The sequence below is a fragment of the Dipteris shenzhenensis genome, chromosome 10 (assembly GCF_047967505.1).
Source record: "Dipteris shenzhenensis isolate YYH24624 ecotype China chromosome 10, Dip_SZ_1.0, whole genome shotgun sequence".
In the NCBI taxonomy this organism is placed as follows: domain Eukaryota; kingdom Viridiplantae; phylum Streptophyta; class Polypodiopsida; order Gleicheniales; family Dipteridaceae; genus Dipteris; species Dipteris shenzhenensis.
Genome location: NC_141605.1, coordinates 4,181,872 through 4,196,318, shown reverse-complemented (window position 1 = coordinate 4,196,318; position 14,447 = coordinate 4,181,872). Strand labels below are relative to the sequence as shown.

The 14,447-nt window shown below is 47.9% G+C and overlaps 2 protein-coding genes across 3 annotated transcripts in view; both read right to left on the bottom strand.

Annotated features, from left to right (window-relative positions):
- The window catches only part of LOC147897285 (rhodanese-like domain-containing protein / PPIC-type PPIASE domain-containing protein), a 100,328-nt gene that overhangs the window by 64,255 nt on the left and 21,626 nt on the right, over positions 1 to 14,447 (bottom strand). For both annotated transcript variants that reach the window (XR_015541683.1, XM_087380465.1), the window contains exon 4: positions 6,216 to 6,316. Coding sequence is in view for 1 of the 2 variants with exons in the window: in XM_087380465.1 (XP_087236591.1) it covers positions 6,216 to 6,316 (101 nt within the window). In the remaining variant the exon portion in view is untranslated. The remainder of the gene's footprint in view (positions 1 to 6,215; positions 6,317 to 14,447) is intronic.
- LOC147897286 (uncharacterized) lies at positions 13,325 to 14,137 on the bottom strand. The gene is made up of 2 exons (XM_087380821.1): positions 13,820 to 14,137; positions 13,325 to 13,714 (listed from the first exon to the last, which is right to left on the bottom strand). Exons 1-2 carry the CDS (start codon positions 14,135 to 14,137, stop codon positions 13,325 to 13,327), a joined length of 708 nt encoding a protein of 235 aa, XP_087236947.1.

Below are 14,447 nucleotides of genomic sequence, written 5' to 3'. Positions count from 1 at the left end.
TCTCTCTCTCTCTCTCTCTCTCTATCTATCTATCTATCTATCTATCTATCTATCTATCTAATCCTCCAACATGGTATCAGAGCCTATGGTGCTCCCATTCATTTCATGAATGTCAAGCCCTTGCTTTCAGCAAGGCAAGATCCCTCCTTCTGAGGCATCTTCATCTCTATTGAGCTCACACTGTAGAGCTTTTCTTCCTCTCTGATTTGCTTCAAAACACTCATCCTTCCAAGCTATTGGAGAGAGTGTTATCCTCCTTGAGTGTTCTTCCTTGTAAGGTTTTGTGAGCTATTGAGTGTTTGTTTTTTGAGATGTACTGTTTCTATATCGAACCTTTCTATTTGAGAGAGAAAAAGTCAAGGGAGAACTTGGCACCTTTTCTCCTCGGTTGCCGAGGGCTATCCTAGTCAAAGTCCATGTTGCAAAGCATTTAGCTCTTGGTACATTGCGTAGCAACAATCGACACATGCCATCACTTTGCACACTAGAAGCAAGCAACATACGAGACACACAAGCAGCAGTTACAGCACATGGCAACAAGGAACTAAAGCAGACAAAGCAGCAGTGATTCAGCTAGCAAAGACAGTAGACGTGACACACATGCAGAGCCAACAGCGCAGCAGCATACAAGAGCACGCACTATGCGACCTAAGCAGCATTGCTACATCCAGGCAGCACACAAAAGCGACTGCAATACGCGACATTGACCAGACACATCAATAAATGTCCTTTTTATGTATCAGAATGCAAAAGACTACATATGGAAAATATGAATATTTTATGTAGTGCAATGGTTATGTTTGGTGGACACCCATGGAAAATGTTACATGTGTGTCCATCTCATCAAGTCACACGTGTGCAATGCCATGTGGGCATCCAATGTTTGATGGTTGGGGAGCCGAATGATGTAGAATGTGTGCCACATGTTGAAGAGAAAATTGCACATTCAAAGCAATGCAATGGATTGTGTACAGATGATTGGTCAGATGAAACCTTGCATGCATATCTAGCCCATCAAGACTTGCATGTGAAAGTCCAATGGACATCTAAGCAATCAGGACCCCTTTGCTCCTATTCTTATTCTCTCCATGGACATTTTGGTGGAAGGAAAAGTTTGCAACACAACAAACAAAGCAGCCAAAGACGCAAAGCCCTAAAGCAAGTGGCAGCTACAGCCAAGAAACACAAAAAGCGTTAAAAATGCCTGAGCAACAACAAACAAACAACACAAGCCACATACAAACAAGCAGCAGAGCCTAAGGAGCAAACACACAGCAGCAACCCAATGCAAGAGAGCAAGCAAGCATATGACGCAGTAATGGAGCAGCAATGCAACAAAGCAATCAACGACTCACGCACATGCAAGCAGCGTCGCATGCCGCTTTGCTTTGAAATTGGAGGATTGTCCTGCTCATCCTACGTGTTTCCACAAGTTTTTCTTGTCGTATGTTCGCGTCTGTGGAAGATGGAGGAAGTAGCACTCTCTCACCCCATCGCCATAGTTGGCAAAGATTCGTTAAGGATGTTGATGAGGATGCAAAATTTTTGATTGGTAGTAGATGCATTTCTCCCATTGGCAGTCAAAGCATATAGCAATAGTAAAGCCTCTTGGCTATTTTCAACATATTGTTATCACTGTCTTGTTATAGGTTAGATCTTTGGCATCCAGTTGCTCCAACATAATTGAGAGCTCCTCTCATATCCACAAAGTTTAGATTATGGTTAACAAAAAAATTTGTTTCGAGAGGAATATTATAGAGGAGTATTACAGATTGAGCAAGTTGAGCATAAGCCCCACAGAGGCAGCTCAGATTTCTTTGCTTTTAATCCATGGCATTCCATGCTCAAGTTTATGAATGCACACATTCAACATCCGTTTTCAGCAACCTTCCACAGTTAAGCATCTCGAAGTTCACATGGGTAGATACTCTCAACGACGAATAGGTAACCCTCTATAACAGAGCCCTAGACAGTCTCCAGCATGGAGCCATTCACATTGTGATGATATTCCAGTTATGACTCCGGATGAAACTCGTGACTTTAATCCTTTTATTTCCACAGGATATGTTCTGGTATACAATTACGACTTGTCTCATAGGTCTCGAGAAAAAGGAAAGAAATTCATTACCTGCTTTACATGGATCAAATCCATCTTCTGACCATGCGTATTTGCAGGCAAGCCCTCAGCATGAGGCCCTTCCATCTACATCCGCACAGTTTGACTTTTGTGATGTACAAAGACGCCTTCAACATGAGGCTCCTTTACCTCCACCACATTTGAAAGATTTATGCCACAATCCATTGGTCATGGATTCGGTTGTTACCACCACTTGCGATCAGTAGATCAGTCTCACGACATTTCAACAATGGACTCGGTTGTTACCACCATTTCTGATCGGTAGATCAGTCCTCACGACATTTCAACATCAGCTCATTTATGCCACAATGCATCATTCTCGAATTCAATTGTCACCACCACTTTCAGATCAGTAAATCATTCTTCAACGTGAAGCCATTCCAGCATCAGTTCAATCTTACCACAATACAGTTGATATTGTCAGTCTTTGCCATAGAGCGAATTGGGGAATATAAGTCTTACATTTGGACAATCCATACTTGATGCAGTTTTGTGGTGTCATCCGAGACTACCAATTTGACTACATAGCATTCATTCATGTCATATGGACATTCGACAGCTCACATGCTTTTGGGACATCTCCTGATTTCTATTTTGCAATCACAACTATTAGGCCTTCTGACACTCAGCTTCTTGATAAGCTCACGACAAGCATTCAGGTCATTCAGGTTATCAAGCCTTCCTCCGTGGAATATGCCACAGCATTTTACTATCATAGCTTTTCACGTAAATGGGACATTTCTACATAGCAAAGTCTCTTATCTGCAAGAACCATAATTGCTCCTCTAGTTGGCATAGTCATTGTGCTCACACGTGCACATACTATGATGATATTTTCAGTTTTTCTTTTCTAGTTTTGGTTGCTATCATGTGCACCAAAAAATCCAAAAAGATCTTGTACAGGCACCCTTTACTTACCATGCAATGTAGAGGGGGTGTTGAGAATGATGTAAATTGCACCATAGAGATAAGGCATAGGGACAAACCCTAGCTCTTACCCTAACATCTATATATTTCAGTTTTATTGCAATACAACATAGTGTATAGTTAGTCATCTCTTCTACACTCCTCTCTTCAAATTCATTGCAATACAACATAGTGTACAGTCATAACATGTGCACCTCTCTCTCTCTCTCTCTCTCTCTCTCTCTCTCTCTCTCTCTCTCTCTCTGTGTATAATCACTAAGTTATTCCAACCGAACCACAGGCTCTCCCCGTGGGCCTCCGACATGGACATGATCCAAAGCCGGCAACGCAACACACCCTACAAAGGATGGATGCACAGATTACACTTGGGGACATTCCCTCCATGTTCACGGGTGTAGCACGACCGACAGGGGTCACCATAGCCCTTGTCAGACGCAGAGCCGGCCACACCCATACAGACAATCGACGACACTCTATATCTTACCGCTCCCCCACCGTCCTTCAAGGGGAGGGGCTGCAACTGTGATATTGGACCGGATCTCGCCTTGTACTATGATGACATGTGGTGGTAATGATGATGGAAATGACCATATTGATATCAATATGATGTTATCACTAATGTTATTATGACTATGTGGCATTTAGCTTTTAGTATGGGTGTTGCTACTCATTTAGTAGCTCCACTCTTTCAGCTTGTTTTGTATCAAGTTTCTCATAGTCTCATAAACCCATCAGTCTTCTGGTTGAGGTTGTTTCATCATATACAAGTTATCTTCTTTGGACCTATCTTTACTATGAGACCGGTGATGCAGGCCCGCCCGACTGAGCAGAGGATACGCTTCATTGGCCAGACTAGAGAGGCAATGCTTCCGCTCACATTTTTAGGACCCATGGACCAAGGGCTTGCTTTTTTACTCCTTGGTCCGCCCAACAGGGATGTATGGCAGCCCTAGTTGGGGACCGGATCTGTCAGATATAGAGTAGGCTCGAGTGGAGCACCTACAGGTTCTCATGCTATCATGGATAATTCGCAGTAAGCCATCAATTCCTCAACAGATCATTCTAGTTGAGTTTGAGTCATCTCCACTACAACTTGATGCAGCATTTCAAATTATCACCTACCTATTACGGGTCAGGGGGTACAGAGATTGCACTTCTGGACGCAACAGATTACCATGGCTAGCATTATCATCCTCTATGGCACTATCAATAGCAAGTCATAAAATGATGGTTTGCACGCACAGAGAGATGGTTTGAGCGACTGGGACTCCACATGGGTAGACTTCCCCCCTTCCAGTATAGCATTGACGTGCCTTTTTCCCCTCTCCTATCTCATGAGGTCAACCAGGTCATTCATGAGGATCTTTTGCAGCTACACACATTCAAGACCTAGTTGGGACCGAGCGAGCTTCCAATGAAGCCCAACGGAGGGTTTTATCAACCCACTAGGATGTACGCATATCCACCTACTCCACTCACTGAGGATCTCTATTGAGCAACTTTGGGTCTCTTCACATAGACTTCACATCAAGAGTGGCAAGATTGAGGGTTTGCCTAGGGGGAGACCCATATGCACATTGTGTGACATCCAGGAGATTGAGTCAGAGGAGCATTTCATTTTCAAATGCCCAATATACTATGAGATCCGAGGATGCTTCTATTGCCTCTTCAGAGACAGTTTTCGAATATTGTCCCGCTTTCTCTCCTTTCCAGACCAGAGATGTTTAGCCACCTTCATTCACGAGGCAGTCAACACCGGGAGCATCTACTTCAATCACAGAGACAGGAACACACCTCCTTGATAGACTCTTCTCAGAGCTCGATCATTGAGTTCTTCCAGCCAGCAGACCGTGCGGGCTTCCACACCACGAGGCCCCGCCATGATCGAGACACAAAGCCAACGACACGACAGCTCAGATAGAGGGTTGATGCACAAATCATGCTTAGGGTATTTCTTCTCTGTTCAAAGTTGGGGCTCCACCGAAAGGGGTCACTGTAGCCCTTATCAGACGTAGACCTACGACTAAGAGACGACATAGGACCACGTCCGCAGGCGGCCGCGAGCACTCTATCTCTGACTTTATGCCCTCACTACCCAATCCCCCTCAACGCTCTGATGATGAGGATGTTAGTGTTGTGTAGGCGATCATCATTCTGACATGACTATGTAGCACTCAATACTTATCATTCTGACATGACTATGTAGCACTCAGCACTTATCACTTGCATTCTACATTGGAGTGCAGGCTCGTTTAGTAGCTCCACCCACACAACTTGTTTGTATGAGGATTTTTCACAGTCTCATAGACCCATCGATCTTTCAAAGACTTTAATAAACTCTCTCTCTCTCTCTCTCTCTCTCTCTCTCTCTCTCTCTCTCTCTCTCTCTCTCTCTCTCTCTCTCTCAACGAGCAGACTTGTCAGTTTGTGTTGTGATCTTGTCGTTGTGTGTGTAGTGTGTTCAATCCTTGGATCGACTTCGGATGAGTCATATTTGACTCCTTGGAATTGGTTCGGACTGCCAGGAAGGATGGTAAATGGGCAGTCTACCGAGACGGGATAGCACTCATTAGAGAGTTTAAATCTAAACCAAAAGACTCTCGGTCTTAAACTGATGTAAGGCCAACTATATATATGTGTGTATGTTTTATCTAGGCTACAATATAGGTACTCTCTAAATAAATGGAGCTGCTTTTGCACTCCTTGGGAGCTGCCCTGCGCCCTCCCTAAGCTGATGTACTAGATGGCTTTCATGTTGTCCCATAGACCTCTTGGTCTCCCGTGGATGTTAATAGACTTTCTTTCTTTCTTTCTCCCCCTCCCCCTCCCCACCAAAACTTTCATCCTTCTAGAATATTAACCAAAGGAACTCCAAAAAACCACACTTGAAAAGGCTGGTTGAACAAAATGCATCACCAGTAGGCCGCTTTTGATATCCATATGCATTTCTTCTATTCTTAAGCACACTCACATCTTTGTATCATTAAATTTAGCCTGAAAACAAATTCTAAGGCTGAAGGGCTTATAACAAATAATTACTTTCAAGCCACCATCCAATGGATGTAAATCATAAATCTTATCATTTCATGGATGCCAGTCTTGTGACTAAGTATGCCAATTATGTAATTTGAGGTTAACATATCAAGAAAACCTTTCTGAAAGAGCCTGAAGAAGATGCCATCCGAATTTTGTTTTTACCCGAACAATCTTATTAAGAGGTGCAGAAAAAGCAGCTTCCTCAAATTCCGATACCTGAAGCAGCAGAACATTTACATTATAACAAACCATCTTAAGATCACCATAAGTTCATATCTCATAAATGAAATATTGCAACAAAATATAAGAAAGATAACATTACCCCTGCCCAAAAGAGCAGGGGAGTAAGAAAAATTAATATATCAGTTAGTGCAATCGTTGACTTGTCACATTCATACATTACATTTCTCTTAAGAGGAAACCGCTTAGGGAGCTATCTCTGATGGGTGATTTACACCACTACACTCCATATCATCTCTCTCTCTCTCTCTCTCTCTCTCTATCTCTCTCTCTCTCTATATATATATATATATATATCGGATGGGTGATTTACACCACTACACTCCATATCATCTCTCTCTCTCTCTCTCTCTCTCTCTCTCTCTCTCTCTCTCTCCTTCCTTCCTTCCTTCCTGCCCGTTCCGCCTCTCCTCCCCTCCCCGTCACTCCGCCTCCCCTCTCAGCCTCCCCGCCACTTAGCCTCCCTCACCCACACAACCTATCTGCCTCCCCTCTGCTCAGCCTATCCGTCTCCTCTCCGCTCAGCCTCTCGCAGCAGCCTCTCCGCTCAGCCTCACCGCTTAGCCTCTCGTAGCCTCTCCGCTCAGCCTCACGTAGCCTCTCCGCTCAGCCTCTCCCCTCATAGCCTCTCCGCTCAGCCTCACGTAGCCTCTCCGCTGCCAGTCTCTCACAGCCCCTCGTAGCCTCTCCGCTAGTCCCTTGTAGCCCATCCGGCAACCCCCACACCTCTCTCCCTCTCTCACCCTCTCCCTCTCTCACCCTCTCCCTCTCTCCGCTTTTGAATCCGGATCCTGTAAGTCTTTGTTCTAGATCCCGTAACTCTCTGTTCCGGTTCCCAATTCCGGATCTCTCTAGAATCCGGATCCCCGTTCTCAGCTCACCCCTCCGCTCAGTCCCCCCGCTCACCCCTCGCTCACCCCCCCCGCTCACCCCTCCGCTCAGCCCCCCCGCTCACCCCTCGCTCAGCCCTCCGCTCAGTCCCCCCACCCCCCCCCCCGCTCACCCCCCGCCCCCCCCCCCGCTCACCCCCCCCGCTCAGCCCCCACAGCCCTCACAGCCCCTCGCTCAGCCCCCCCGCTCAGCCCCCCCCCTCGCTCACCCCTCCGCTCAGTCCCCCCGCTCACCCCCGCTCACCCCCTCGCACTTGCAGTCCCGACCCCCCCCACCTTTTTTTTTTTTTTTTGGGGGCAGCCCCAACCCCACCTCTTTTTTTTTTCTTTCTTTTTTTTTTTTTTTGGGGGGGCAGCCCCAACCCCAACTTTTCTTCCCGCTTTTCAATGTTGCCGGCTTCCCGTAATTAAAAATGGCCAACACCGTCAAGCATGCTACAGAAGCAGCAACAGCAGCAACATCAATGGCCGCCACGACCGAGATGCTGCACTATAGTAGAAGAGGACTCGCATCTTCTACAAAGGACAGCGCACTGCCCGCACTTGCCACACTCCTAGTCGCAGGTACACTGGTTTCAGCTCCATTGTCCCATCTTCCGCCCAGCGCAGTGCCCGCACTCCCAGTCGCAGGTTCACCGGTTTCAGCTCCATTATCTCATCTTTCGCCCATAGCTACTTTATACCCGCAGTTTTTTTCACCCCTCCCCTCTCAGGTTCCTTCTTCTCCTACCCCTTCTCCACCCTTTTTTCTCTCCCTCTCACAGCCCTCTGTCACCTCTTCCCCTTTGTTGCCTATTTTACCTACTTTGCCAGAGGTTACCTCCTCCTCATCCTCTCTACAGACTTTACCCATCCCCTCCTCTCCTTCCCCGATACCCGTTTTCTCTCCCCCTTTCCAGCCTTCTCCTTCATCCCCGCTACCCACCTTACCGGTTTCCCCCCTGTCTCCCTCTCTTTCTCCTTCCATGCCTTGCACTGTTTGTCCTTGCCGCCACATCCTGCCAGAGCTTCAGCACTTTGAGACCCATCTCCGAGCTGCACTTCAGATGCTTCACAGAAAGGACAAGACCATTTCTCTACTTACAGCTCAGGTTGCATCTCTTGCTGATCGAGTGACACAGCAGGATCGGGAGGTCTTATCTATTAGGACAGATCTTCAGGTCTTACAGGCGACCCATAGGACTCTTGCTGGAGAGATTCATGGACACACAGAGCGAGTGCAGCAGATCGAGACTCGCGTTCAGCACATGGATACATCTCCCACTACAGCAGTAGCAACGGTTGAGGAGCGTTTGACCTCCCTTCAGACAGAGGTCCAGAGAGCCACCGAGTGGGTGGATGTCGTCCGCCGTCAGCCATCACAGCCTCAGAGATCTACTGTATCAGCTACATTGGTCGAGTCACAGTAGAGGGCCACAAAGGCCCTCAACATTCGCATTTGTGGTATCTTGCCCTCGGCGACAGAGTCCACGATGACACAGGCTGTGACCTTTGTCTCTCAGACACTGGGAGTACAGGATCATGGCATAGTAGGAGCATATAGAGTCGGGAGGGATCCTACTAGAGAGCAGCCCCTCATTATCAGATTCAGAGATGCCCAGGCACGTCTAGCTGCCCTCAGGAGGAGAGGGACACTCAGAGACCACCCACAGATTTCCATGGACGAGGATTTGACTCAGATACAGGTTGAGGAGCGCAAGGCGCTCATGCCTCAGAGAGATGCAGCCCGAGCTCAGGGCAAGTGGGCAGTGATTAGGGATGGCAGACAAATCACAGGCACCTTGAGGCGTGCTCCCACAGTGCTTAGTGATGGCAGACCAGCAGATACAGCCCCACCTCCACCTCCACCTCCTGCCCCGTCCGCTTGACGGGACAGGGCCCATGGGACACACCACCCGTCAGATAGTCTACGCATCGCTGTATGGAACTGCAATGGTTCTTTTACAGCACAACCAGGCAATCTACGGGGGGCATTCTTTGGGAGAGATATCATCTTTTTCACGGAGACACACGAGAGTCCAGAGAGACCTTTGCCACGAGTGACAGGGTATACATGGAGATCTGCCTTCAGGCAGCATGCCCGGACATTTGGAGTGAGAGGATCTGGAGGAGTGGCCATTTTGTACAGAGAGCATCTCGATCGGATCATCACAGTGGAGAGAGCAGATTCACATGCCCGATTCTTGTGGGTACGCATCTGCCGCAGGGCCCCTCAGCGAGATCTTTTTATTGCAGTTTGCTACTTCCCCCAGGCGCAGTCGATCTATTCTTCCACTGGACCAGGCCAGTCCATATTTGAGGATCTCTCAGCGGACATTGCAGATTTTTCACGTCGCGGAGAAGTCATCCTTTTAGGAGACTTCAACGCGAGGACCTCAGACAGACAGGCCTTCACTTATGACTTCATGGAGGATCCGGTCATACTCCCAGCATTTCACGATGATAGCCTCTGTCGGACTTCATCAGACTGCACAGTACAGCCCACAGATCAGGGACGTCAGCTACTGGAGCTGCTCACCTCGCACAGTATGGTCATTTATAACGGCTTGTCCAGGTGGCCACAGTCTTCCATGCCTACATTCTCTTCTGCTTCTGGGCGTGGTACTAGCGTGATCGACTACATCATAGGTCCCCCGACTCTAGTCCCTTCCATGCATAGCCTTACTGTTAGCCCCTTCATGCCCTCTGCCGACCATGCACTCATCCACTTTACTTTGACTCACGTCTCCCATGACCCACCTCCCCCTCGTTATCACGACCGCCAACCCTACTACGAGGTTCATTTCGACCACCAGTTCGATGATGTATATAGCCAGAACCTCAGCCGCCTACTCCGTCCTCATCTATTAGATGCTCTACCATCCACGCGGGACCGGTGGGAACTTGTACATACTTCACTCGTTTCTGCCGCTCACATGTCGTTCCCTGCCACATGTCATTCGTCTAGTCCCCCACCGGTTGGTCTTGTTCCTTGCAACGGTTGGTATGACGAGGAGTGTAAGGAACTCCGCAGGAAACTTAACCTTGAGACCAAGGAGAAGTCTCCCCTCCTTGCCGAAACCAAGAGAGACTACAAGTGGTTGGTTAGGCGCAAGAAACGCCAATTTCTAGCCCGGAATGAGGAGGAGCTGAGAAGCTTGCTTTTCAGCTGTGACTCCAAGGAATTCTGGAGAAAATTCCTCCGCTCGAAGTCTCAGAGCCCCCTCACAGATCCACGTGTCTGGTCTGCATATACTTCAGCTCTATACGATGTTCCAGATCAGCCAGATATCGATTTATCCCACTCCCCTAGGCCAGCTTCATCTAGTCTCTTCACACCGGAGAGTGTCCGTGCAGCAGTCCACCGATTGAAGAACGCGAGAGCTAAGGATCATGATGGATTGCAAGCGGAGTATTCAATCCATGGGATTGATACCTTAGCTTTTGTTCTCTCCCGTCTCTTCAATGAAGGTTATGGTTTTCAACACCTCTGATCGTATCTACAGCACGGATGAGTTTTGCTTCACTTATGATGGACAGCCCATTGAGCTTGTTAGAGAGTACACTTATTTGGGGGCAGTTTTCAGGGGACCGATCTTTACCATGACATATGCAGCACGAGATAGGATTAGTAAAGGGTATGCTTCGTTGGCTCATCTTGAGCGTCAGTGTTTTCAGTCCCACTTTCAGCATCCCGATACGAAATCCCTGCTATTTGACACATTGGTGAGACCAGCTGCGATGTATGCAGCTCCTTTCTGGGCTAGAGACCTTGGCGCTGCAGATTGGAGACGAGTAGAGAGGTTACAGATCATCATGTTCTCTCGGCTCATTAGGGCCAAGGCTACAGTTCCGCACGAGATCATGCTAGCAGAGTTTGGAGCTACTCCCCTTGCATTGGATGCAGCGTTTCAGTCGGTCATGTATTTGCACAGGGTTAGGGAGTTTGGAGACTCAGCAGCAGGCAGAGCTCGGTTGCCATGGTTAGCACTTGCATCTTCTATGGAGTTGGCACGATCTGGGGCCCGATACTGCTGGTACTTCAGACTCACTAGGTGGCTCACATCTCTTGGACTAGACATGGATAGACTGCCTCCCTTCCGATACAGCATAGATGCCCCTCATCTCGAGTTGACTCGCCACGAGCTTAGTCAGGTCACGAGAGCATACTTGCTACAGCTTCATACGTACCGCACTTGGATTTATCCCACGCAGCTTCCGACGAAGATGGCCACATATCGTGACCACTTCCTTCGGATCTCAGAGGATGGATTTGTCATTCCACCAGGCTACACAGGTATCCACATGTCCCACTCACTGAGAATTGCCCTTGGCCAGCTTAGAGTCTCTTCGCATCAGCTCGAGATAGAGGCTGGTAGGATGCGACGCATGGAGGATGGACGGCGTCCAGGCCGAGAGACCAGGATCTGCCCTTGTTGCACCATGGGAGAGGTGGAGTCAGAGGAGCACTTCATTTGCAGATGCCCGCTATATTATGAGATCAGAGGGAGATTCCACTGTCTCTTCACGGATGGCTTTGGACCTCTCTCACGAGTGATGGATTATGAGGATCAGCATTGCCTAGCTCTTTATGTCAGGGAGGCCACTATGCTTCGACGACACTACCTCAGAGACCATCAGCACAGACCGGAGCGTGATAGAGCCCAGCCCGATAGAGCTCAGACACACGCTATACCAGATGACAGGTATCAGGAGGAGCACGAGGAGGTCAGAGCTCACACAGGACACACGCCTCCACCCTGTGGATGTACATATGAGATGGTTTGTAGACGCCGCAGGATCTTGTTACATAGGGGACGTACTCGCCGCTTCATCTCCAGACGATCCAGGATGATGGCAGCTTTTCGGAGGAGACTTACTCATGGAGATCTCGCCCTACCAACCGCTCACCTCACTTTTGCTCAGATTTGTACTCTCATAGCAGGAGGCAGAGCCGATGGACAAGATTTCCAGTATTATTTTGGTTCTCAGACTCCGTGATACATGGACTTGTATCTTTGCATTGACATATTGTACTCATCCCCCCATTTTGCACCCAGGGGCGGTTTCCTTGCATCTAGCTTACTTTGTATTTAGGCTCGGATTTGACATTATGTACTTTCACTTGCATTGTATTGCGTAGCACTTAGATGATATTCGACGATGCCTCTTCTTTGTGGCACGTTGATTTTGTGCTATCTTGTACGCAGAGTTCTTGATGTCCCATGGGCCCATTTTGGCCTTTAGTGGACAAAAATACACTTTCTTTCTTTCTTTCTTTCTCTCTCTCTCTCTCCCTGCTAGCCCGTAGCGTCTCTCTCTCTCTCTCCCTCCCCCCCCCCCTAGCTTGCAACGCCAACTAGCTCCTGCAACAGGTCTCGCAACAGCAGGGGAGTCATCATCCAACCCAACCTCACGCTGAGCTAAACCCCTGGCTCAGTCTGGGGTGTTAGCTTCAGCAAAGGGATCCTGGATTACACAAGTCTTTCCCAGCATGGAGTTCCCGAAGACGAAGCTCTTTCCATCGACTCCAGCTAACAAGAAGCCATCCTACGCTGCCATGGCGTTGACACCTTCTCCTTATGCCTTGACTTTTCACAAATTTCAAAGCAAGCTTGATCCACATGAGCGGATCTACTTCCTACAACAAGAACTCAAAGATGCAAACCTCCGCATTGCTGCCTTGGAGAAGACAGTTTCAGAAATGAAGAATGAAGGCAGACAGGAGGTAATCCAAGAAGTCCTACAGCAATGCAATACTATAGCTCCTACACCACAGCTTGTAGCCAAGGTCCAAGAAATGGTCACCACTCAGCTCAAATCCATGGGACAGGAAATTACAGCAACAATATAAAACAAGATCGATAAATGTGATGTTTACACAGAGGTAAGAGAGCAACAAGCCATAGCAAGTAACAAAGAGATTTAAAGTATTGGGGGATTGCAAGATAGTTGCCTTAGCTATTTTGAAATGGAAGAGGAAGAGGAATGTATTGATGAGGAAAAGATTATCCAACTCAGGAAGGCAGGGCCACAAATCAGTTGGGATGAAAATGGCATAAGTGTTATCACTCGAAAGGGAAACCAAGCACAGATTTATTTCAAAGAAAAGATTTTAAGAACCAAGATTCTTAGACAAACCAACAAGCTCAAGGGTACTAGGATTTGGATATCTGAAGAGCTCACTCCGACCCAACTCAGACAGAAGTAGCCACGTAGCAGCAAATTGTGTCTTTGATGGCTTCTTGAGCTCCAAGTCGGAGTAGATACGAAAGATGGCAAGAAGCTTGTTTTTGGAGTTGATGAAGCTCACAATGGAGCAAGCGTCACTCACAATGGTCTTTACCCACAGCAATTTACCTATGTCCTCCATGAGAAGGTCAAGGCAATGACTAGCACATGGAGTCCACACTATTGAGGGAAACTCCCCTTCAAGCATGCGACCCATGGACCTACAATTGGAGGCATTGTCCGTTCTGACTTGCACCGCATTTAAGAGACCGACCTACATGACAAGTTTCAGCTTGTAAGATTCAAGAAGAAGAAGTAGATTTGCTTATGGAGATCAAAGAATATAAAGAAGCCAGCTGCTACATGACTCTCAACTTACCTCAAGTATAGCATCCCGAATGTGACGATAGATAAAGGAGGCGGTGGTTTTTCTTCCCTTCTCTCCCACATCCACAGCCCGCAAGAAGTATGTGCCAAGAGGGCAAGAGACAAGAATGTTAATGATGCCTCTCTTCTTTCTATCACACCATCTGTCGGAGAGAATGGGGCACCCATACTTAGCCCACCCGGCGCACAAGGGCTCGAGAGACTTGTTGATTGTCTCCCTCTCTTCATCTAGCTTCTTAGTACGCGTGTCGTTGTAGCTAACTCCATCCCACCCTTCACATGGACCAACCAAGGCTATGGCTTTCACCATTCTTCGCCACCGTTCACATCGAAGCACATGGAAAGAGAGATTGCACTCAATGATGGTGCGGACAATCTCTATTTCAATTTGTCTTTGCCGCTCCTTCAGGAATGACAATGGACTGAGGCCACCCGTGGCTTGGGCAAGAGTGGCTTGTCTCCTCTGTAGAGAAGGGGGTAGGGACAGATTTAGAGAAAGGGGGATAGACTGGCAGAAGAGGAGAGAGACAGGGGAAGAAGGGAGGAGAAGGGGTAGGAGAGAGAGAATGAGGTAGGAAAGAGAGGGAGAGAATGAGAGGGAGTAGGGAAGAGAGAGAGAG